Source organism: Balaenoptera ricei, chromosome 7 (genome assembly GCF_028023285.1).
Source record: "Balaenoptera ricei isolate mBalRic1 chromosome 7, mBalRic1.hap2, whole genome shotgun sequence".
NCBI lineage: Eukaryota > Metazoa > Chordata > Mammalia > Artiodactyla > Balaenopteridae > Balaenoptera > Balaenoptera ricei.
In genome coordinates, this window is record NC_082645.1 from 1,968,201 (window position 1) to 1,994,168 (window position 25,968).

The 25,968-nt window shown below is 40.7% G+C and overlaps 1 protein-coding gene across 7 annotated transcripts in view; it reads right to left on the reverse strand.

Annotated features, from left to right (window-relative positions):
* The window catches only part of MGAT5 (alpha-1,6-mannosylglycoprotein 6-beta-N-acetylglucosaminyltransferase), a 363,475-nt gene that overhangs the window by 124,550 nt on the left and 212,957 nt on the right, over positions 1–25,968 (reverse strand). For all 7 annotated transcript variants that reach the window (XM_059927612.1, XM_059927613.1, XM_059927614.1 and 4 more), the window contains 4 exons: positions 17,521–17,592; positions 15,395–15,556; positions 11,742–11,911; positions 7,974–8,108 (listed from right to left, as the gene is read on the reverse strand). In XM_059927612.1, coding sequence (XP_059783595.1) covers positions 7,974–8,108; positions 11,742–11,911; positions 15,395–15,556; positions 17,521–17,592 — 539 coding nt within the window. The remainder of the gene's footprint in view (positions 1–7,973; positions 8,109–11,741; positions 11,912–15,394; positions 15,557–17,520; positions 17,593–25,968) is intronic.

Genomic DNA, 25,968 nt, shown 5'->3' on the forward strand with positions numbered 1-25,968 from the left:
ATCCATATGTCTGTTTTTGTGCCAATACCATGTTGTTTTGATTACTGTAGCCCTGTAGTATTGTCTGAAGTCTGGGAGGGTTATGCCTCCTGCTTTGTTCTTTTTCCTTAGGATTGTTTTGACAATTCTGGGTCTTTTATGGCTCCATATAAATTCTAGGATTATTTGTTCTAGTAATGTGAAAAATGTCATGGGTAATTTCATACGGATCAAATTAAATCTGTAGATTGCTTTGGGTATTATGGCCACTTTAACAATATTATGAATTTTCATTTCTTTCAATTCTAAAGGACTTCCAATCTGGAATAACCTTGGACATTAAAGTTAATAATAAACTATACTAAACTATAAACTAACCTGAAATGGAGAAACCTAGGTCAGGCCATTAAGGATGCATTTATTGGTTAAGTTAAAGAACACATCAAAACATCTCTTTACAGAATAACGATAGAAAAGAAACATATGAAGGGATTTCCAAGTTGTACTAACTGAAAGATTTCAGAGTGCTCTCTTAGGAAGGTGATTCAAAATGTAGGTCAATATATACTACCAGTTGGTAAAGCTGGTAGTAATTTCATGATTTTTACCCAAATTCATGACCATTGACACTATTAAATAATTATGATGTTTAGTTAAATGCATTCACCTTTTAAAATTTATTGGAAACTTTTATACAAATAAAAGGCAGTATCAACTGTAATAAATGGAAGACACAAAAAAGCATATTACTCTTCTTCCCTTTTTTTGTGATTATTTTTTTAGACTATACTCTGTTAAAAGTTACTACAAAATAATGCCTATAATTCCCTGTGCTTATCTATTTTATACATAGTCATTTGTATCTCAATACAATACCCCTATCTTGCCCCATGTCCCTTTCCTCTCCCCACTGGTAACCACTAGTTTGTTTTCTGTATCTGTGAGTCTGTTTCTGTTTTGCTGAATACATTCATTTTATTTTTTAGATTTGGCATATAAGTGATATCATACCACATGTGTCTTTCTCTGTCTGACTTATTTCAGTAAGCATAATATCCTCTAGGTCCATTGATATTGCTGCAAATGGAAGAATTTCATTCTTTTTTTTATCATTGAGTAGTATTCCACTGTATATATATGCCACTTCTTCTTTTCAATTTGTCTATTGAAGGACCCTTGGGTTGTTTCCATACCTTGGTTATTGAAAATGTGCTGATATGAACACTGGGGTGCACATATCTTTCTGAATTAGTGTTTTCAACTTTTTTGGATATACACCACAGCAGTGGAATTGCTACGTCATATGGTAGTTCTTTTTTAGTTTTTTGAGGAACCTTCATACTGTTTTCATAGCAGCTACACCAATTTACTTTCCCACCATGCTGTTTGGGTTACTAAAGCTTTGTAGTATAGACCAGCGGTCCCCAACCTTTTTGACACCAGGGACTGGTTTCGTGGAAGACAATTTTCCCACAGATCAGGGATGGGGATGGTTCAGGCTATAATGCAAGTGATGGGAGTGGCAGATGAAGCTTCACTCACTCACCTGCCTGCCGCTCACCTCCTGCTGTGTGGCCTGGTTCCTAGCAGGTTGCAGACCAGGACTGGTCTGCAGCCTGGGGGTCAGGGATCCGTGGTATACGCTGAATGAAGTCAGGAAGCGAAATACCTCCAGCTTTATTCTTTTTCCTCGGACTGCTTGGGAATTCAGGGTCTTTTGTGGTTCCATATAAATTTTAGGAATATTTGTTCTAGTTCTGTGAAAAATGTTATGGGTATTTTGACAGGGATCACATTAAATCTGTAGATTGCTTTGAGTGGCATGGCCATGTTAAAAATATTAATTCTTCCAATCCAAGAGCTCAGGGTATCTTTCCATTTCTTTGTATCATCTTCATTTTCCTTCATCAATGTTTTACAGTTTTCAGAGTATAGGTTTTTCACCTCCTTGGTTAAGTTTATCCCTAGGAATTTTATACTTTTCGAAGCGATTTTAAACAGGATTGTTTTTTTTTACTCTTTCTGATAGTTCATTATTAATGTATAGAAAAGCAACAGATTTCTGTATATTGATCCTATATCCTAAAACTTCTCTGAATTTATTAGCTCTAATAGTTTTTTGGTGGAGATTTAAGGGTTTTCTACATAAAGTATTATGTCATCTGCAAATAGGGACAGATTTACTTATTTCCTTCCAGTTTGGATGCTTTTTATTTCTTTTTTTTGTCTGACTATTTTTGGATTTCTTTTATTTCTTTTTTTTGTCTGACTATTGTGGCTAGGACTTCTAATACTACGTTAAATTGAAGTGGCGAGAGGAGGCATCCTTGTCTAGTTCCTAAATTTAGAGGAAAGGCTTTCACCTTTTCAACACTGAGTATGATGTTAGCTGTGGGTTTGTCATAAATGGCCTTTATTATGCTGAGATATGTTACATCTATAACCAATTTGATGAGCGTTTTTACCATAAATGGATGTTGTTTTGTCAACTGCTTTTTCTACGTCTAGTGAGATGATCATGTGATTTTTATCCTTTTGTTTGTTAATGTGGTATATATCACATTGAATGATTTGTGAATATTGATTGAACCATCCTTGTGTCCCTGGAATAAATCTCACTTGATCATGGTGTATGATTCTTTTTATATAATGTTGGATTTGGTTTGCTAATATACTGTTGAGGATTTTTGCATCTATATTCATCAAAGGTATTGGCCTGTGATTTTCTTTTTTTGTAGTGTCTTTTCTGGTTTTTGTATCAGGGTAATGGTGGAATTATAGAATGAATTTGGGAGTGTTCCCTCCTCTTCAATTTTTTTTTTTTAAATAGTTTGAGAAGGGTAAGTATTAGTTTTTCTTTATGTGTTTGGTAGAATTCCCCTGTGAGGCTGCCTAGCCCTAGACTTTTGTTTGCTGGGAGTTTTTTTTTTGTTTTGTTTTACAAATTCAATTTCACTACTAGTGATCGGTCTGTTCAAATGGTCTGTTTCTTCTTGATTTAGTCTTGGCGTGTTGTATGTTTCTAGAAATGTGTCCATTTCTTATAGGTTGTTCACTTTGTTGGCATTTAACTGTTCATAGTACTCTTAGGATTTTTTGGATCCCTGCTGTACTGGTTATTCCTCCTCTTTCATTTCTTCTTTTGTTTATTTGGGTCCTCTCTCTTTTCTTCTTGGTGAGGCTGGATAAAGGTTTATCAATTTTATTTAACTTTTCAAAAAACTAGCTCTTGGTTTCATTGATCTTTTCTATTGTTTTGGTCTCTATTTATTTCCTCTCTGATCTTTATTATTTCCCAACTTCTGCTGACTTTGGGTTTTGTTCTCCTTTTTCTAATTCTTTTAGGTGGTAAGTGAGGTTGTTTGAGAATTTTCTTGTTTCTTGAGGAAGGCTCGTATCACCATAAACTTCCCTCTTTGAACTGCTTTTGCTGCATCCCATACATTTTAGAGACTGTATTTCCATTTTCATTTGTCTCAAGGTATTTTCTGACTTCCTCTTTTTTTCTTTGATCCATTGGTTTTTTTAGTAGCATGTTGTTTAGTCTCCTGTGTTTGTTCTTTTCCATTTTTCTTTCTGCAATTGATTTCTAGTTTCATACCGTTGGGGTCAGAAAAAATGCTTGATATAATTTCTATCCTCTTGAACTTGTTGAGACTTGTTTTGTGGCCTAGCATGTGATTTATCCTGGAGATGTTCCATGTACACTTGAAAAGAATGTGTATTCTGCTGTTTTCAGATGTGATGACCTGTAGATATCTATTAAGCCCAACTGCTCTATTGTGTCATTTAAGATCACTGTTGCCTTACTGATTTTTGGTCTGGATGATCTGTCCATTGATGTAAGTGGGGTGTTAAAGTCCCCTACTATTATTGTCAATTTCTCCCTTTATGTCTGTTAGTATTTGCTTTATGTATTTGGGTGGTCCTGTACTGGATGCATACATGTTAACCGGTGTACTACCTTCTTCTTGTATTGATCCCTTTATCATTATATAATGCTCTTCTTTTTCTTTTATTATAGGCTTTGTTTTAAAAGTCTATTTTGTCTGATATGAATATTGCTACTCCAAGTTCTTGCCATTTCTGTTTGCATGAAATATCTTTTTCCATCCCCTCACTTTCAGTCTGTGTGTGTCTTTAGCTTTAAAGTGAGTATCTTGTAGGCAGCATTTAGATGGATCTTTTTTAAATCCAATCAGCCACCCTATGTGTTTTGATTGGAGCATTTAGTGCAACGATATTTAAAGTAATTATCGATAGATATGTACTTACTGCCATTTTATTACTTGTTTTCTGGTTGTTTTTTTGTAGTTCTCTGTTCTTCTTCTTTTTGTTTCTTCCCTTGTGGTTTGATGATTTTCTTTAGTAGTATGCTTCTGTTCCTTTCTTTATATGTTTTGTGTATCTATTGTAGGTTTTGGATTTGTGATTACCATGGGGTTCTATGTTGACCTGTAACTATACCTACTTGTTTTAAATTGGTATTCATTTAAGTTCAAACTCATTCTAAAAGATCTGTATTTTTTACTCCCCTCTGCCACATTTTGTGTTTTTGATGTCATATTTTAATCTTCATGCTTCTCCCCTTATTATTATAGCTATAGTTGCTTTTATAATTTTTTTGTCTTTTAATCTTCATACTGGCTTATTTAACTGGTTGATCTTTAGTCCTTACTATATATGTGGCTTCCCCAGTGGGATTTTCCCTTTCCTATAGATTCTTACTTTTTTTCCACTTAGCAAAGACCTTTTAACATTTCTTTTAGGGTTGGTTCAGTATTGATGAACTCTTAGTTTTTGCTTGTCTGAGCTCTTTATCGCTCCTATTCTAAGTGATAATCTTGTTGGGTAGCATATCCTAGGTTGCAGGTTCTTCCCTTTCAGCACTTTGAATATATCATGCCACTCCCTTCTGGCTTGCAAAGTTTCTGCAGAAAAATCAGCAGATAGCCTTATGGGGTTCCACTGTATGACTTATTTTTCTCTTGCTGCCTTTAGAATTCTCTCTTTAACTTTTGTCATTTTAATTATGATATGTCTTGATGTGGGTCTGTTTGGGTTCATCTTGATTGGGACCCTTTGTGCTTCCTGTACATGGATATCTGTTTCCTTCTTCAGATTTGGAATGTTTTCAGCCATAATTTCCTCAAATACATTTTAGATCTCCTTTTCTCTCCCCCTTTGAGACACCTATAATGTGAATGTTGGTAGACTTAATGTAATCCCAGAGATGCCTTAAACTGTTCTCATTTTTTTAAATTTGTTTTTCTTTTTGCTGCTCTGATTGGGCAATTTCCATTATTCTGTCTTCCAGACGACTTAGGTGTACTTCTATATCACTTAGTCTATTATTCATCCCTTCTAGTGTGTCTTTTTTTTAAATTTCACTTATTGAATTCTTCATTTTTGATTGGGTCTTTTTTATACTTTCTAGTTCCTGGTTAAAACTCTAACTGTGTTCATCTACTCTTTACTCTAGTTCAGCTAACATTCTTATTACCAATGCTTTGAATTCTTTATCCAGTAATTTGTTTATTTCTGTTTCATTATTTTTTCAGGGGTTTTCTCCTGTTCTTTCGATTGAGACCACTTCCTCTGCCTTTTCATTTTGCTAAACTTTCTCTGCCTCTGTGAATTTACGTGAAAAAGTTACCTACCGCAGTCTTGAAGGGGTGTTCTTACATGGGAGTACCCCTATACAGACTGCATGTGCCCAGTGCCTTTGGTGGGAGAGCTGGATTTGATGTGAATGCAAGTCACCCTTTCTTCAGGGTTTGCTGGCAGCTATCACCTTGGTATGGGTGGGGCTGGAGATGAAGGGGCCAGAGCTGAAGGCGGGTGTGAGGTGGGGCTTCCTCTCTGCTCGGTGGCCATCACCTCCCTATCAGGGGTGGAGTCTGATACCAAGTTGCTGAAGTAGAAGCCCTGAGGTTCAGGCCCAAGCTGGCTCTGCTCCTTTAAGTGTGTGCTTTCCCTTCTCCCAGCACTGGGACCCTTACCCCAGAGGGTGAGGGAGTGCTGAAGCAGGGGCAGAGGGTGCAGGCTCTCAGCTTGTGTAGCTTGACCACAGAGATCTGAGCTGTCTCCAGTGCACTGTCTGTACAGGCACCAACAACTGTTTCCCTCGCTCTGCTCAGATGCAACCTCGGGTCCAAGTACCCTTTGCCCCTCACAGTCATTCACCGCCCCCAATCTCCTCCATCCCTGCTTTGCTGCGGCACCCTTGGCAGTTGGAGCCTGCGTGACCTCTCAGCATGTATCGCAGGGTGAGTTGTGGTTGAGTGGCTGCCATCAGAGGTCTGGGCTGCTTCTGATGCACTGCTTGAGTAAGTGCCAACAATGGCCACTGCCTCCCCCACTGCCCAGGCTCCATCCTGGGACCAGGTCGCCTCTGTGTCCCACAGTCTTCTCTCTCTCGTTGTGGCCACCCCAGCTCCAGTGCCATCTTGTGACATGGAGTAAGTGGGGCTAGAGCATTTGCTGGGCTAGGGCTGGCACGTGCTGAGGCAGTTGCAGGAAACCTCTGTCCGTCCTCTCTGGCCTGCCTCAGGGGCAAGCCAGGGCACACATGCTCCTCACAAGCAGGGTCTAGGCCTTCCACAGCTCTCCTGTTGGTGTCAGTGGTCCTCCAACCTAACAAGGGGGCTTGTTTCCCCTGTGTATAACCCCACGACTCAGGTGCCCAATCTGTGGCTCTCACCGCTCACTTCCCAGGGCAGGTCTCCACTTGTGCAATCTCTGAGTCCCCTCCCAGGGGTCCCTCCCTGATCCCTTTTCTTCCCTTCCTACCCGATTACATGTGAATCTTTCTTACGGTCTTGGTTGTACAGGAGCCTTTCTGCCAGTTTCCAGTTGGTTTTCAATGAGAATTGTTCCACAGTTAGATGTATTCTGGATGTGTACACAGGGGGAGGCAAGTCCCACATCGTCCTACTGGGCCATCTTGATCAATCCTCCATATTACTCTTCTTTAATAAGAATTACTAAACTCAAACTAGGTATTTTTTTTGCCTGCTGAACGTTGAGACTTATAGCTACTCTCATGCAAGTGTTAAAAGTAGTGTTGGAGATACAGTAGTATCAAACTAAGCCTTTTTTAGAAAGATTGAAAGGAAATTGAAAAAATTAGTAAATTTCATTATATAATTCAATGTTATTTAGTGTCATGCTTGTGTACCATGTAAAACTGTTTCAATTACTAAACCATGGTCTCAAACCCACAAGAGGGAAAGAGTGAGATCTTCTACTAAGTAATAAAAACTGTACACAGAGTAACACATGCACTCTGGTGATACTAAGCATGAGGCTTATCTTTAAAAGTACAAGACCCCAGCATTCAGATAAGCTACGCCCAGATTTCTCTTCTAAGAATGACAAGAATACCGATGGGGGAAAGGGACAGAGAAATAAGTCATCAACTCAAACCTAAGGAACACAAGGAATGACCCTGTCCATAGTTTATCAAAATCATTATTTGACTAAACAGATGAGATTAGTGTAGGCAGACTGACAGAGGCAAGCTAAGTGTTAGGGAAGGTAAAAAGGAGGTTGGATACTTATTTTCTATTTTTAAAAGAAATCAATGAAAATAATGAACAGCCCTTGAAAGTCAAAAGGCACCGAGGAGAATCTGAACTTCAATTAGGAATGAGAAACGCTCTACACAGGGAAGCAGCCGCATAGCACAGGGGGATCAGCTCCGTGCTTTGTGACCACCTAGAGGGGTGGGACAGGGAGGGTGGGAGGGAGACACAAGAGGGAGGAGATATGGGGATATATGTATGTGTATAGCTCTTTCACTTTGTTATACAGTAGAAACTAACACACTGTTGTAAAGCAATTATACTCCAATAAAGATGTTAAAAATAGAGACAATTATAAAAAAAGAAAAAAAAAGATAATATTTGATAAGCTTTTTCTACCAGCAACCATGTAACCCTTGTTAAAGAAATAAAAAGCTCTAAAACTTAAGAACAGTATGTAGCACTTACTGGTAATGAACCCAGGATGGTCCGAGAGTTTTCTTGAATTGAGCGAGTCCTACAATATCAATATAAATGAGCTCAACAATTCTGTCTCCTACAGTTGGGCAGCCAGATCGGTTTCCTACAACCTTCTTCATTATTCTAGAGAAAGGACAGAAGAGAGGAAAAAAAAACCAAAAATAATTTACTGCAAGGTACTGCACTTAGCAACTTTAATAGGTAAATAAACATCCCAAGAATCCTTATCAGGGAGGACGGCATGGCCCTTCCCAATCAGCTGCCTATCCAAATTCTACCCACTCATCACGTCCATCCAAAGCCTCAATTCTGACTCTTGCAAAAGCAAATGGTTGTATACAAACACAGCCTTGGAAACCAAGGGAGATCTGGGTCTCAATCTGTCTCCATTTAATTTGCTGGTCAAGAAGATTAGGGAGGTCTTTAAGTACTGGTGACAGGGCCAGATGTGTTTTATTTAAAGAGATAATTGTAGAAGCAACATGAAGCAGTGGTTCCCAAACATGCCTGCACATTAGAATCACCTGGGGATATTTTCCAACTTCCCAAGCCCAGACCATATTCCAGACTAATTAAATCACACTCCACTGTCTAGCAGCTGTGAGATCTTAGAAAGTTACTTAACTTCTCTGAATCTTTCCTCACTTAAAAAAAAACAACACACACACACACCAAACAGGATTGGATACAGAGAAGATGGTAGGACAGCAACCTCTCAGGAACTCTTCAAGTAGTTAAATTAGGTATTCAGTGGAAAGTACCTATGTATACTAGATACTCAGTACCTATTAGTTTCTCCCAAAGAGACTGTTCTTATCATACAGCCCTTACTGACCTCCTAAATGTCTTCCATTTCTAGCCTCTACAATATAAACTTGTTTCTGTACTGTCCTGTACTGTTTGCAAATTTCTTTTGTGTCTAATTTTTCCTTCTGACTAGACTATATTACAGAACTGGCACTATGGTTTATACTTTTTCATTATCCTTCCTTCCATCCACCCACCCATCCAAACCCACCCTTGTACTCAGAGCCAACATGCTTGCTCGTACATCAATATCACATGGGTGGGGCAAATAAGTGCTACCCATACTGCCATTCACCCAGAAATCAGTCATCATTGGTCTTTGTATCCCTGCTCACACCCCGTAACAGTCCTTCACCAGATTATGGACACCGTACTCCAAAGGGCAAGAGTCATCAATAGGCCTCTGCCCTAGAGCTCCATACTGACTCTGCTCCAGGCACCCTCTTCTCCACTGGGTTTCTGAAAGAGGTAGATTCCATATAACCAATTTCTTCCCAAGGATTTGAAAATTTTTTCTTTAAAGGCCCAGATAGTAAACACTTGCATCTCTGAAGGCCACACATTCTCCGTCACAGCTATTCAGCTCTGCTCTTGGAGAAGGAAAGCAGCCACGGGTGTGGCTTTGGGCCCGTGATACTTGATTAACAAAAAACGCAGAGGACCGCATTTGGCCTGCTCAGCCATCGTCACTGACTCCTGGTCCTCCCTGTATTCAGTGGTTCCCAAACTTGCCTGCACTTTGGAATCACCTGGAAGCATCAACAGATACTTATGCCTGAGTCCTACCCCCATAGGTTGTCATTTAATTAGTCTGGGATATGGTCTGGGCTTAGGGAGCCTAAAAAGATCCCCAGGTGATTCTAATGTGCAGGCATGTTTGGGAACCACTGCTCCATGTTGCTTCCACAAGTATCTGCTCAAATAAAACACATCTGGCCCTGTCACCAGGGCTTAAAGACCTCCCTAATCTTCTTGACCAGCAAATTAAGTCTCTGCCTGGTAGATCCCTAATACGCCTTTTCGGAGCTCCCTGGGGAGCGCCTATCGCCAGAGCTCCCATTATCCTCCATTTCTTCACCCCCCACTCATTCATGCATGCCTTCACTCATTTGTTCAGTAAATAGTTATGGGCACCCACTGTGTGCCAGGCACTGTTCTAGGTGCTCAATACACAGTGGTGAGCAAAAGTCACGGATTCTGCCCTCCCTGTGCTGAGCACCCTCACCTCAATCAGAACTAATCACACTGCACTTAGTGTCAATATTGTGCAACGTATTAGTGGCAATTATCAAAAGGCGGGCATCTCCTTGGCCACACACTGGCCATCTCCGTATGTCCCGTACCAAGAAGCAGCCCACAGAGAGCGCTGAAGGAATGAACGCTCAATGTACGAAGGTACCCACTTCATACTCTGTGCTCCCCAGAGTGTTTTAAAAAAAGCAGGAGGAAGGCAACAGGAGGCAGCGGTTAAAGGGACAAAAGTGGTGAAGGGCTCCGAAGACCTCAGGTTTATCGAGTTCTGAAAGGAGCACTGTGGTTCGGTGGTCAAGAGCACAGGCTTTGACGTCAGGCAGACTGAGGGATCAAATCCTGGCTCCGCCACGTACTCTCCATGGGACTTTGAGGAAATCTTTTTTGGTTTGAATTTCAGTTTCCTCATCTTTAAAATGCAGAAGGCAACAGTGCCTACTTCCAGGTTTGCACTAAGGACTAAATAACATAAAACATGTAAAACACTTAGTAACTGGTGCATGGGAAGCGCTCAACAAATGGTAGCTTTTTTTTTTTTTTTTTTACTATTTATTTATTTTGGCTGCTGCGGGTCTTAGTTGCAACACATGGGATCTTCGTTGAAGCATGCAGGATTCTTAGTTGCGGCATGCAGACTCTTAGTTGCGGCATGCATGCGGGTTCTAGTTCCCCAACCAGGGATCGAAGCCGGGTCCCCTGCGTTGGAAGCGTGGAATCTTACCCACTGGACCACCAAGGAAAACCCCCAAATGTTAGCTCTTAATAGGCATCATCAGTGTTATGGTTGTCATAACTGTTGAAACTACCACTGTAACTAAAGCCCGGCTCATGGTTTCAGCGTATGGAAACCATTTAACAAAAGAGAGCTGACATTATTTTACGGATAATACTGCTTTCACCCCAATACCGCATCTAATCCGATGTGGACCTCAGACTTAACACAAGTGACCTCTCTGGGCATCAATGTTTTAGACAATAAAGTAGGAGCAGGGTGAGACATACATTGTCTTAACACCTCTTCCATTTCTAGAATATTCCTTCAAGCCATTTCTCTTGGAACAGTTGACATATTGCTAGATGTTAACTTGGGTAGACAGTCTCCATGGGCAGTTATCCAAAAAGGAGGGAAGGGGCTCTAAGCATTTCTGTTTAGCCAGTTGTGTCAATCTAAAAGGGATTAAGAGAGGGCTTGAGCTAGAAGCACATTTCAGTGAAACCAAAAAACCCAGGCAGAGTTGAAAGTGGGCTAACTGAAATAGGATTGGATCAGGGCTTTCAAGAAACTCATTCTATCCAAATTAAATTGCAAACAGGAACCTGCCCCGTTTGAAGATTTAGAAAGCTTGCTGTTGAGTAGGGAAGGGTATGAGTTTCAGCAAGAGACAGGGAATTAGGACAGTCAATAATGTTTCCTGCTGCAGATGCTGGAAGCACCTGTGACAGCAAAGAATAAGCTCCTTAGTTTGAATTTTCTGGCATTCATTTATCAAGCCTCTGGAGCCTGCAGCTACAACGAAAACATATTAGCCTTTTCACAGTGTATGTATTTAGCTTCTGAAAATAATCTTCTTATCTCCTGTTTCGTGAATTATCACTTTCATTTTCCTCCACAAGAAGTTACACACCAATAGAGGGCTTTAAGAGTTTACAATTTCTTTCTTGTATTCTGATTTTAAAATTGAAAAATAATCTCCTTACTCCTTGAGCTCCGCCAGTGAAGCTGAAATCCTAATGTCATGGCCCAGTAAGTACAGAGATGTAATTAAATCACTCCACTGAACTAATTCACCAAGAGGGCCACCACTGAAAGCTGTCTCTGCAATCTTAAATCCAGATTCCTTAGTCAGGAGGCCCAGGTGAACAAGGACCTGAAAAAAAAAAAAAAAAAAAAAAAAGAAGAGGCACATACTGATTCCGGTTGGACAAAGTACAAACTCCACAGTAACCTACCAAAAAGCCACCACCAATTCCAAAGTCATGTTTACGTTCTAATGAAATCTCAACATGGGGTAAACAATTTTTCTAGAAGGTACAGAGAAAGGAAGGAAATGATTTTTCATTGTTGTTTTACAGAAATAAAGTCATTACTGCATTTGGTATGGCTATGAGTGTGAGGTAGGGACAGATAATCCTGCTTTCCAAAAGTGGGGTACATTTGGAAAATTGGAATTAAAGGAGAATCAAGTAGGACAATAAAATATCTTTTAACTATATTGGGCTTTTCTTCCACAGCTGGAATATCCTTAAGCTTTTAACACGGAAAATTTCAAACACTAACAAAAACAGACATGACAATATAGTCAATTCCACTGTACTCAACAATTATTAACTTCAACAATTAACTCCTGACAAGTCTTATTTAATGTACATCCCTCATTTTCTCCCAACCCCTCTAGCTTATCTTGAAGCAAATCCTAGACAGCCCGTCCTTTCATCTGTAAATAGTTCAGTTGGAATTTCTAAAAGAAACAAACTTTCACTTAAAAAACGTAACCGTAACATCACCCCAATGCCCCTAACATAGCTATTAAATCCTTAGTATCGTCCAATATCCAGCTAGTCTATACACTTGCTCAATTGTCACTTATTTTTTTCAAGAGCAGTTGGTTGAGTCAGAAGTCAAATAAAGTGCACAAATTGTAATGTCTCATCCATCTCTTCTTTAACCTACAGTGGTGCCCAATTATCCTTTTTTGGGGGGATAGAGGCTTGTAATTTATTTGTCAAAGAAATTGGGTTGTATTTGCAATAGAGTCTCTCACACTCTAGATCTTGCTGACTGTGTAACAGATTCTTCTGTCCCTTGTGTTTATGGTAAATTAGTAATCAGATCTGCAGCCATGATCAAATTTGTATTTGATTTTTGAGGCAATACTACTTCACAGGTGGTGCCGTGTACTTCCAGTGGTGAGAACAAAATCTGGGTGTTTCTGTTTTGTGATGTTAGCAGCTACTGATGATCACTAACTAGATGCAATAATCCATTAGGGGTTGCAAATGGTGATATTCTATCATTCCTTCTGCATTTATTAGCTATAATACTTCTATGAAGAGAAACTACCCCTCACGAAGGACAGCGTACATAGAAAAAACCTGGTAAATACTTGATTCTTTCCTTTTACTTAACAGTTTTCAAAATAACTAATTTGTTCTTTAGCGTACTCTAATGATGACCAATGAGGATTTTAAATATATATATATATATATATCATGATAAAATCATGAATATAAGTATATTTGATGTGTTTCAATAACTGCAGTTATTATTCTTACTGATTACCAAATTGTGCCATCTTGGGCAACGGGAGACTATTAAAGTTGGCTTCTAAGTTTTTTGACAAAATCCTAGTAGTCTTTGATAGTTTCTTTGCTCTCTGACACGACAAGGCGTTCCAAGCTCATCTTGTACAACATCTGTCTCAGGCCTTAATCAGCCATTTTTCCAAGAACCTTTTAGACCATTTAGTGAAAATGGTATTTAAAGATCAAAGTCTGGCGCCTAGCATACTCTAGATGATCACTGTTTATAGGCCTTTTCAGTGGACATAGCTAGAAAATTTATTTTTCCTCAAGAATAAAAATAATCATGAGTTCACACCGGTTTTTCCAATTCAAACCCAGGATTACAGCAGCTTTATCCATTTTTATAACATTATCCATCTCACATCTGTTACTTCCTCTCTCCCACATTGAAAATTCCACTTCTCTGGGACACTAACATAATTGCTAATTTGCTTTATTCCAATACACATAATGGATTTGGAAGGAGAATATCAACACCACCACCTCTTACAGGATTAGAAAAATTGTTTTAAGATATTTTTGCAGTTTTTTTTTTTATCATTTGTGATATGCCATCAGAAACGTTCAAAGTATTGTGCTCTGAAGTCACTAAGAATAGCCCTTCTCTGTGTGCTTAGAGTAAAAGTGGACACGTGGTCAGTTCATTTGCTTTATTTTTTCCTTATGATTTTTTTTGTAATTAAATTGTTTTGCACTTAAGTAAAATGATTCCAGTGTCAAATCTACAAAGCAAGATGTATTCATAGAAGTCTAGTTTCTATACTTCTTGCCTCCACAATACCCCCTGACTCCCCTTATTAGACCTTCTTTTATTGTGATAAAACATACATAAGCTTTACGATTTTAACCATTTTTAAGTGTACAGTTCAGTGGCATTAAATACATTCACATTGTCGTGCAACCATTACCACCATCCGTCTCCTTTATTTTTAATTGCACGCTTTGCTCTTCCATTTAAAAAATCTGAGCAAGAAGCATATATGTATATCATATATACATTATATATGTGTATATATGTGTGTGTATGTATATATCTATAGGTACACATGTAGGTGTAGATACAGATATATAGATAAATTCCTTCTTCCTTTTAAAAATAATGTTCACTATTCTCCACCTACCATGTCTTCATGTAACAATATATCCTGGAGATAACTGCAGAGGATTATACAGAAATTACTCTTTCTTTTCATAGCTCACCTGGATCTATGACCACATGCTCTTTCCTGGAAGACTATCTGATGCCAGGATGTCTGGTCCTGCTGTCTCATAAACTCAAGGGATCTAAGCAAAACTGACTCATTAAACTGTGACTTGGGGTTCTGCAAGTGTATCTGGATTTTTGCCCCAAAGGTATCAAATTAGTCAAATTAGGAATACCAAACTCATTTTTCATTTATTTTTAGATATGGGAACAGATTGTTTACTTTTCTCGTTTATTCTTCATCAGAATAGTTAATCTAAAGTCATGGCCACTTGATGTATAACTAATAGGGTATAAGATCTTCATGCTCAGGGATATTACAGAGGTTTCCCAAGCATCTCCTCATGAACTTCAAAACAAATTGGCTCAAGTTTAATTTATAGTATCTCTCTCTCAAGAACATAAGCAGAAGCACCACCAAACAGAACAGCAATGAAACTCACCAGTTAGTTGCCCAAATCCCAGAGCTGACAAATACCAAGAATATGAAATTGTCATGATGATGTAAACAGGAAGTTCTTCAAGATTGTATTCGGGTAAAGAAGAGAGAATTAAATTTCCTGATGCCACTGAGACAGAGTCAGAGGGTTCATAGCAAAATCTTACAAGCAGACATTCTGCCTGGCTTCACCCAAGAAAACATGTGTGCCAGTTCCTGCTAAGTATAATTATTGTAACTGGGGAAAAGGACAGCCCAAAAAATGGCTGTACAAGAAGAGACTGCACAGATTCACCCTGAGGGAGTATCATTTGAGACATGACATTTCTCTTAGTCTTGTCTCCATGAAAATCAAATTTTCAAGAAAACTGGCATCCAACTGAAGTGAATTAATCAGAAACTCACTTTCTTCCGCTTTCTCTTTTCAAGATTCTGCTTCTCTGCCAGGGACTTGATTGCCTGGATCCACGCATCAGCCATTCGCCGGATCCGTAGTCTCATCCATCGGAATTCTTCATGCTTTTTCATCATACTGTAGAGAATATTAAAATCCGTACGAATTTCTGCCTAGAAACAGAAATTTAATAAAAATGAGTAGAAGATAGATAAGAAGTCCAGAAGCATAATGGTTTTCATGATGTGACATTTGAAAACTTGAAAGAGATGGTCAATTAAACACAGGGCTTCAAAAGTCTGGTCTGCTGAACAGCTTTGCTTGAAGGTCCCAGGACTGCCAATTGAGACAAAGGCCTCTTGACTGCTGCTCTGCTATAAGGGACATCATTAAAAAATCAGAAGTGGAGAAAGGCAGCACAGACTTGCAAAGCCCTGAGCTATGTCAAAAATGCATATTTTACAGTGAATGTGCTTGATACACCTCGAAATTCTCTGCACCCGAATTTATTGGCCCCTTGATCTACTGCAGGGTAGCGGACTCCTGGGAAAACTGAAGTCAATTCTTAACTGCCATTGTGTAGGCCGCCAAAAAGCCTCATTCTGTCTGCAAAGTTAAGTAGGGAAATAAATGCTCATCCTCTAGTTTTGTCCCAATCCAAACAAACAAAAGTTTATTATTTTCTAAGGAATTTAAAAGCCAGGAATACCATTTTCCTATAGTAACTGAATAAAATTTCAAATTCAAGCCAAAAGGGCTTCCCTGGTGGTGCAGTGGTTAAGAATCCTCCTACCAATGCAGGGGACATGGGTTCGAGCCCCGGTCCGGGAAGATCCCACATGCTGTGGAGCAACTAAGCCCGTGCACCACAACTACTGAGCCTGCACTCTAGAGCCCCCGAGCCACAACTACTGACCCTGCGTGCCACAACTACTGAAGCCCGCATGCCTAGAGCCCGTGCTCCGCAACAAGAGAAGCCACCGCAATGAGAAGCCCGTGCACCGCAACGAAGAGTAGCCCCCGCTCGCTGCAACTAGAGAAAGCCCTCATGCAGCAACAAAGACCCAACACAGCCAAAAATTAAAAAAAAAAAAATTCAAGCCAAAATAACTTAAAAGTCAGGAAGACTATTTTTCTAAGATAGCTGGATGCAGCCAGCAATTGAAATAACAGAGAAAAATAATAACACTAGTATTTTTTTCATATAACATCTAAATAAAACATTCACTAAATCCATCTTTCAGCAGTTACCATAGTTCATTCTAACACTCATCTGACCATGTCCTTGACTCAACAGTTTCCCAAGAATCCCACGGTCTAAGCAAGGCTAAGCAAACTCTGGCTCTTGGACCAAATCCCCCTCGCTGCCTGTTTTTCTATGTAAAGTTTTAACAGAACACAGTCACGTCCACACATTTACACATTGCCTAGGGCTGCCCTGTGCCACAGGTCAGAAAGATGAAAATATTTACTACCTGGCCTGTCACAGAAAAAAATTAGCTGATCCCTGGGGTGAAGAATAAAGACTTGAGCTTTTAATACAAAGCTTTTCACAGCCCCTACCTACCTTTCCCATTTCGTCTTCATTCCAGCTCATCCAAACCCCTATGGCCTTGTCCCACTGAACCAGACTCTACTCCCTGAAAATGCCGGGCTCTTGTACAGGCACCTTTCCCCCTGCCATCAGAGACATCTTTCTCTCCTTGACCTGGTATAACCTCATTCATCGCTTTAAATTCAACTCCAAGGTCGTCATCTCTTTACATGCTTTCCTGACCCATGCAGGCTGAGATCGCCACTTCTTTATTAATTTCCACGGGCCTGTGTTTCAGTGTTGACACAGCCATTATTTACAACCATCACCCTCATTATTAAATCACTGGGCGCCTCCACGTCTGGCACCAGGTCTTATTCGTATCAGTAGCCTATCACGTAGGAACCCTCAGAGAAACTGCTCAATAAATAAACATATGCTAACTGGTTGACTGATTTGGTCACTCAGACTTCCACAGGGCTGGGGGTAGAAGTTCTTCGGTTTACCGTTATTTCAGATTACAGCTGGCAGAAGACTCCTCATGTATCACTTGGCATCATACTCAAATCACAAGCCTAGGGAGAGGTTTCCAAAATCACTTACCAATGAATTACGATCAGCTTCTTCGTAGGGATTTTTTGCTCTCCAAGGTAAATGAGGACACCAATTTTCAACCTGAAAAATAGAAATCGGAGACACTAAGTATGCTGGTGCATCTGTAAATGAATTAATGTCTGTGCAAAGCTCCAAGCACAGTTCCTGGTACACAGGAAGTGGGTTAAGTGGGTTATTACTATTATCGGTCAGATTCCCACACTTCTAGCTGGCAATCCAGAGGCAGGGCCCCTCTCAGATGAAACAGTAATCAGCCAAGGTCCCAAGGAGCGTATCATGACACTTCACATCTGTCCTTCAAAGACTTCACAGTGACTGATTCCTTAATCATTTAATCCTTGAACTTCTACACAGAAGGAGAGGGGGGTCTTACAGCAGAAAGTTAAAAGACTTGAACACTGCTGCCAGAGAATGAGAATGCAAAGGTGCCTCTGTACTATTTAGCAAGAGGACGGGAATGACTTGTTATCTGCTGTGGTGTGGTGAGCAAGGAAACGTCAAGGCATCTGAGCCACAGAACTCCATCATGTATCTCCAAATTAGGAATGCAACTGAGAGTTTAAGGCTAACTGATCAACGCTTCCCCTCATTTTCTGGCTGTTCACTTCACACTAACTCAAGGAACAGGGTGATAAAACCTATTGGAAAGAGAGATGAAAGAAAAAAACAAAATCCTTCAGCAATCTTGTGAGAGCCATTCTGGAAGATGGACTGTTCTGTCAATGCACCGGAGTTTAGAGAGCTGGGGGAGGAGGAAAAAGAAAGGGTAAGTGCCAGATTTTACAGGAATGACTTCGACAAAGGTTACCAAAGAAAATTAGGCAAATTCACACTTTCTAGTAAATGAAAAATGCACTGAGCGATACTGATGTCTGACCTCTTTGCCAAAACTGGCCATATAATTCCAAGATAGCACGTCACCCATTTATTAATATATGAGGTTATTAAAGATGGCTAATAAACAGGTGCTGAAAATAATGTTTCTGTGGCCAGGTGGACCTATAAAAATGAAGAGTGCAAGAGGGCGGGGGGCATCCTTGGAGGGTCACGGGGGAGGCAGGGATGTGTGTGAGGTCAGTGGGTCAGCAATGCACAGTCACACAAGCTGGTTGGCTCTCCAGCTCCCGGTGAGTTTTCAAAGAAACAAAGCAGTTTCACTACTCTAGAAATATCTCTGAAAGCAAGGTGATTGCTTGACTAGGACCCGAAATAATTGGGCAATCTGCAGAAAGCCCTCTGCCACCGCAAATGATCTGAAAGTAACAAGCAGAGGGCAAAAGCTTGGGGGAGGGTGGAATTCCTGGATAGGAAAAGTACACGATATTCTCTTTTCTTTTTGTGGAGTGAAATCAGACTTGACCATATTTGTGAATGACTTCAGAGACTCAAAAGGACTCCTCATAAGAAAAGTTGCTGTGGTTTTTACTCATAAAAAAAAAGAAAATACTAACTTGCCTGGAATGCCTATGTCTAAATACTGAGCCCTTATACAGCAATATCACCATGAAAGGCAAAATCACCAAGGAAAAGCACTCTATTAATACAAATGAGAAAAGTGAGGGAGAACCAGCAGAAAAGAAGCCTCAAGGGGGATGAAGCCTCGGCTGGTCCCAGCAGCACTGCACACATGTGTGCCTTGTGTTCTCAGGCCGGACTGAATGATTTAATTCAAATTAAATTTTTGTAAATGGACTCAATAAGACAGTGCTTTAAAGCATATTTGTAACATGAAGGCTTCAAATGGATTGTAGACCTGACTGTGAGACCTTCCACTGCACAGAAAAATGCATGAGGATGAGAAAGCAGGATATAGATCTGTAGTCAACCCCACACTAAATAAATAACAAAATGTACAGAGCAGCATGTCAGGATAAAACATGTCCTCATGAAGAGCATGATAGGGAAAGATGAAACACGACTATGAATAAAGAAAATCAACCAAAAGGAGAGACATTAGTGAGGTCAGATAAAGGAGAGTACATTCACTCCCCTCTGCCCTTAGAAGAATCTTCTGAAATGTACTCTCATGAAAATACAGTTCAAGGTGATCTTCTAAAATACGACTTCCCGACAGAATACTCAAGACTTTAATTCCTCTTTGAAACTGATCTTTATCTCAGTTCTTCTTACGTTAAGTCACTGGATAATACTGGGCAAGATTTCAAGGGCATCCCTGAAAGAATGGGAAATGGAGTCTGCCTATTTTAGCTTTTAGCAAGAAATCTTACCGTTACATATTCACTCATAATGGAGGAAAAACCAATTCTGAACATCTTGACACAGGAGTACAGTGGGTTCTTAGGGTGGCTGTTTTTGTACACAGTGATAGGATAACTGGTTAACAAAATAATTCAATTATACATAAACCAATTACTCCACAGGGAGAGGGGGGAAAAACAAAAAACAAACACATTTCTTTCTGAAACCTCAGAGGATTACCAGGATTGGAAGAAAGCCAGCACCGGCAATACTTCCACGTACTGAAACAAACAGCCCTCAGATGAGCAACATTTTCCTAAATAAGGACATCATTAATAACACTCAGGGAAAATCTTGCTCAGGGCCAATAATTCAACCTCCTCGTCCCTAACTGTTTTGTCTGATCTACCTTGGCTCCTTCAGTGAGTATAACCGCCCAGCACAGCATCCTACCAAGAAAGCTGGACCCCAGAATGAGCCCACTGTCTTCCTGATCTGGAAGCTCTTCTATTTCAACTCATTCTTACCATCTCTTTTCCTGGCTCTCAGAACCCTAGTGTCCTATGTCTGCCTGTGGTCATCTCCCTTCATCTACTGCCTTGGCTATGCTTTTTTCCAGCTGTGACCTTGGTGCTCTCCTTGGGACAGGATCTGTGGCACTGGACCCTCCCACTGTCTACCCTGACCTCTACCCGACTCCTGCAAGCTGGCAAGTCCTCCATCAAGCCCTCTGCCAGGGAAGGGACTGGACAGCCTTAAAAGAGTCCACAAATCACCACAGTAAGTCTAAAAATTGAAAACCGTCTGAGTTCACGGCAACACACACACAACAATCGATAGAGGAACAGAACCATGACTCTATTAACCTTCGATTTGAAGGCAAAACTTCTACAGGAACTAATCTTTTTAGTGCACTAGACTCAGGCTACAAAATGAAGAGGCAGCAGAAACAGAAAAGACCAGCCAGGCTAGACCTTTGGAACATTAAGTCATCTTCCACAGAGAGGGCACAATGAATCACTTTTCTTGAGCAAGGAGATCTAAAATTAACCAATTTTATTTTTGACATTCCTCCTCCCAATGATTTAAACTTCTTTGACCTGAGAAGGTTTTGCAGCTTCATCACATACAGTGTGAATCAAAGCAAAGTTCCTAAACAGACCTCAGGTAGGTCATACTTACTTTCAAGTTCCGTAGGATGGACAATTCATTACATTTAAGAAAAAAGAAACTGCTTATAGAGATTCCTACAGCTCGAGTTGGAATTTAAAGGGGGAAAAGAAGTAATAAAATTATAGCAAAAATGAGTAGGAGACTTAACGTATGTATGTGTGTACTTTGGCGTAACTGGCCTAACTCTCTGTAGTAACGTTCTGTGTTTTTGAAAGAATAATAATCAGACTCCGTTATGGCCTCTTCTCTCATGCTTAATGAGAAAGGTTTTGCTTTAATGGATCACTGACATATAGAATTTCATGCTGTTTTTCTCCTAGAGTAAGTGCAATCAAAACTAAATGAGCAAAATGCATAAAAAAAGTCTGAGGTTATCTCTGGATACTGGTGTCATGGGTGTTTGCATTTTCTTCTTTATGTGAATCTTCATATTATGACTTTTTTCTTTTAAATGAACATTTCTTAATCAAATAAGTTTTAAAGGCATTACATTATATAAGCATACAGTCATTTATTGAAGGTTTACAGTTCAGGGAAAAAAACAAATGAACTTGACTGCATCCCATCATTTAATCCCCTGAAGTGCCCTATGACGTGGGTTCCATTGCCAGGTTACAAGTGAGGAAAGCAAGGCTTAAAGGGGCTGAGATCTTGCCGAGGTCCACTCACTAGTGAGCAGCAGGGCTGTGTGATGACTGAGATCTGTCGGCTCCTGGACCAGGACACGTCAGAGCCACCTTAAGGGCCAAGCTCAGTGAAGGGCAAGGATACGAGAGTTGCCGAATGTGGAATCCACCAAAATGAATTCTATGCCCAACTCCACAAACAACTAGGGGGATAGCCTTAAACTATTTGACTTTCAAGTTTTCTCATCTACAAAATGAAGGTGCTGGCTTGGGTGACCTCTTAATAATTCTATTAGCTATAAGATCTGAAAAAGATGATTGGACATCCTCCTGTCAGGCTAGTTGGTTACATACCAAAAGGATACCACTGACTATATCTATTCATTTGATCCACTGATGATACACACATATATACATCCACACATATTTGTTGAACTGATGACAGATCAAATGTAGTTACTCATTAAGGGGCATGCTTTTAAAAAAGACTTCTTTACCCCACTCCACTCCCTTCCCTGACCTACTCCCCTGTCTAAAGTTTTGAACAGGAAATGCACATGGTAAAGGATGCCACACATGTGAGTGGTTCTGCTATCTGGGCTCATCCTCTCCATCAAACACCTGAGATGATGAGTATTTGGGCCAAATTGCTTATTAGGAAAGGCTGTGCCTGTGGGGTGGGTAGGAGACGAAGAAGAAAGGCGACAGTACGCCAGGAGCCAAGCGCTAGGAAAAGCGCTTCACACACGTCATGTCCTTCGGTCTCCACGTAATCCTCTGGGCAAGGCTCATCGTGACACGTGAAGACAGAGGTGCAGGGCAGCCCCACAGCTGGGGACGGAAGTGCTGTCTGTTCTGCCCAGGGCCGTACACTTAGCAGAGAAGCCAGACGTGCGGCTCCTGCAGTCCCACGAGCACAGTCAGCCTTTGATATGAGAGTATGATTGCCTAGATCTTCTCTACAAAATCCTTCCGAAAGGGTTTGCTCTGCTCCTATTGCAGGGCCGTGCTGGAAGGGCCATGAAAGTGACGGTAACTCCCTGCCTGCAGCCCTCGCCCCTGATGTCTCTTCCGCGCACAGCAGGGGTGATTGTTTCAAAGCCCAAAGTGGATTACATCCTACGCTAACTCAGACCCTTCAGTGGCTTCTCCTCGCCCTCAGAATAAAACCCAGAATTTATCCTCAACCTTACGCTGCCTGCCCCACTACCCCCATCCCCCCAAAGAACTCCCTTCCAAGTCCAAACACACGCCAGGCTCATTCTTACCTCGGGAGGGTCGCCAGGTTTGTGAGGGGAGGGGAAAAGATGCTCAGTTAAATTTGAGTTTCAGACAAAGGATGATTTTTCTTTTTGGTATGTTGCATGCAGTATTTGTCATATAGTCGCAGTTAAAAATTAAATAGGGGCTTCCCTGATGGCGCAGTGGTTAAGAATCTGCCTGCCAATGCAAGGGACACAGGTTCGAGCCCTGGTCTGGGAGGATCCCACATGCCGCGGAGCAACTAGGCCCGTGAGCCACAACTACTGAGCCTGCGCGTCTGGAGCCTGTGCCCCGCAACGGGAGAGGCCGCGACGGTGAGAGGCCCGCGCACCGCGATGAAGAGTGGCCCCCGCTCGCCGCAACTGGAGAGAGCCCTCGCACAGAAATGAAGACCCAACACAGCCAAAAATAAATGTAAATAAATAAATAAATTTTAAAAAAAAATTAAATAGAACACTCTTTCGCTGAAGTTCATTATCATTGGGCATCTTGTATTTTACCTGGTAACCCCATACCTCAGCGCTTCTGCATCTGCTCTCTCTCTACCTGAAGCACTCTTCCTTCCAGAGTTCCCATGCCTCCCTCCCTCCCTCCCTGCCGCACTACGCTCCAACTTTTCCTCTGAGAAGCCTTCCCTGGCCTGCTTCCCTGGCCACTCTACCTCCTTACTCTGTTTTTCCTCGGCACACCTACCACATGTGGAAATTATCTGACCCATGGGTTGACTACTATTTGCTGCCCCATCCGAACGTAAGCTCCTTGAGGACAGGAACTTCAGCTGGCCTGTTTCCTCAGCCCCAGTGGAAGCCCTGGCACACAGCAGGTCCTCAATCGTTCCTTGTTACACAGTAAACAAAAAAAATCAAAGACATGGCTTGAGTACTTAAGATATTCATGATAAGGATACTCTTTTCCATTTAAGTGACACTTACCTATTTTCATCGTTTCATTAGAACCTTTCAAAATACCCTGAGGGAAGCAGGGCAGGCTTTACCTTGACTTCAGTGGGGAGAAACCAGTCTGAAAAGTCAAGGGAATGTTCTAGGCCACACAGGTAGGAGTTGGATCCAGATAGGCAATCAGGCCCATGTATTTTCTTTTTTCCATGTAAGGCATTTTATTTTAAATATAGCAGTTTGTACATGTCAACCCCAAACTCCCAATCTATCCATGTATTTTCTATAATATGTAATGCTGCCCCCTACCACGGGAGGGGTGGCAGGAATATCACAGACAGTATGGGAGTGATCGTGTGCAAGAGAGACCCGAGGGCTGGGGAGATCCGAGACAGGGCTACTCAGGATGTTAGGGAAGGGGCAGGACTTCAAGAGAAATTGCTGTAAGTTTTCAACATACCACAAACCAGTGGGGTTCTAATGACAGGATGTCAGAGTTTCAAAAGTCCATCCCAAATCTCTATGGGACGAGACCTGTCAATTTCCTTTACACAGGAGAGGCAGCAAACGAATTCCTCCGTCGTGAATCACATATATAATACAGAGAGATGCTTCTTACGTTGCACAGTGGAAGAACCAGCCTCACTGGGCCTGCATCCACACTGAGGACACAAGAGCCACAGTCACCCCATTTATAAAGGTAGTCACATTCCAGTGACCAAGGACAGAGTTCCTCTTTTGTGGTAATGTGCAATTTTGCCAGAAGCGTAGATCCAGGCAAATAATGCAGAGTGACAATAAGAATAAAAGCTGGGCGAGAAAACTGTGCCTTCCAATATAATTGGCTCATTCCAGTCTAATAGTCTAAACTGATCCCTTGCATTCCCTTATAGATAAAATATTAGAGAGCATTATATTAAAATTGTTAATAAGTGCTCAAAATGCCCTTGCTTCATGTCTCAAACTTAATGTTCTTAGCAGATTTTAATGTTACAAATTTTACAATAATGTTTCTTCAAGATTAGAAAGATGATAGCTGGGGAAGTCACCCACTTAGAACAAAGAGACAAAAAAGCTATTGACTATTTTAAAAAATGCTTTAAATAGAGTTATTCATTCAATAAATATGTGTGCCAGGCACTATTATTCCTGTGAACAAAACAGACAAAAAATCTCTCTGGAGATGACTTTCCACGTACTTGCTCTTAACGTTGGATATTGATGGTCACCCCAGGACCTTTGCACTGAATTGTTCCCCCTGCCTGTTAAATACTTGTGCCAGACATCTGCACCTCTTACTCTCTCACCTCTAATTTGGTGCTCACATGTCCTCCTCTCATCTGCTCAGTAGGGCATATTCTGAACACGCTGTCTAAAGCTGACACCATCACTTCTCATGAGCATTCATGAGCCCCCTCTCAGTTTCATTTTTCTCCATAGCTCTATTGTAATCTAAAAGATATGTATTTTACTTTTTGTTGCCTGTCTCCTCCTACAAAACATAACTTTAAGAAATGTTTGTCTTTTTGTGCACTGTCATATATCCCCAGCACCCAGAAAAAACCAATAGCAATGAAATCCCCTGGTACCCAGATGATGGTCTCTGAGTGTCATTTCCCACTAAGAGGAACCAAGGGTACTTAGAGAAAAGGCTGATTCTAGGTCTAGGGCAGAAATTATATAAGATGAACCTGGAAGCTCTTGTCATACCAGACGAGATCAAAACTATTAAAAACTCCTAGGTTATGTCAAAACGACTCAGAAGACAATGTGAATTGGCCCCCACTGGTCAAAGAAGGTATAATATGAGAACTAGTAAGAAAATAATTGGAATGGATCAAACATATCAAATATGTTTCAATCAATGAGTTCATAATGATGGTAAAAACCAACAGGCATACAAACAAGCAAGCAAACAAACTACTAGTCACCAATGGAAGATGCTAGGAAATCAACAGAGAACTCAAGACTTCTCTTATGAACTGTTCCGCAGGGTAACCAAATATCAGATGAGGACTCATTTCTCTACACAGAGTATTCCTGATATATTAAAAAGGAATCCCTGATGAACCCAGGCAGTGATAATCAATGGCTGCTAACATCCCCAAAACAGAGAGAACCAGGCATTTATGTGCCTCTTAATAGACGTATTTAATACCACCCATGAAACAGTTTTGAAAAAAATATTAAGCCTGACTCTGATCAAGCCTCAGCTCTACTATCAATTTACAGGAAGTACAAGGGGCAGGGAACCAGGTTATACAACAACACGGGGATAT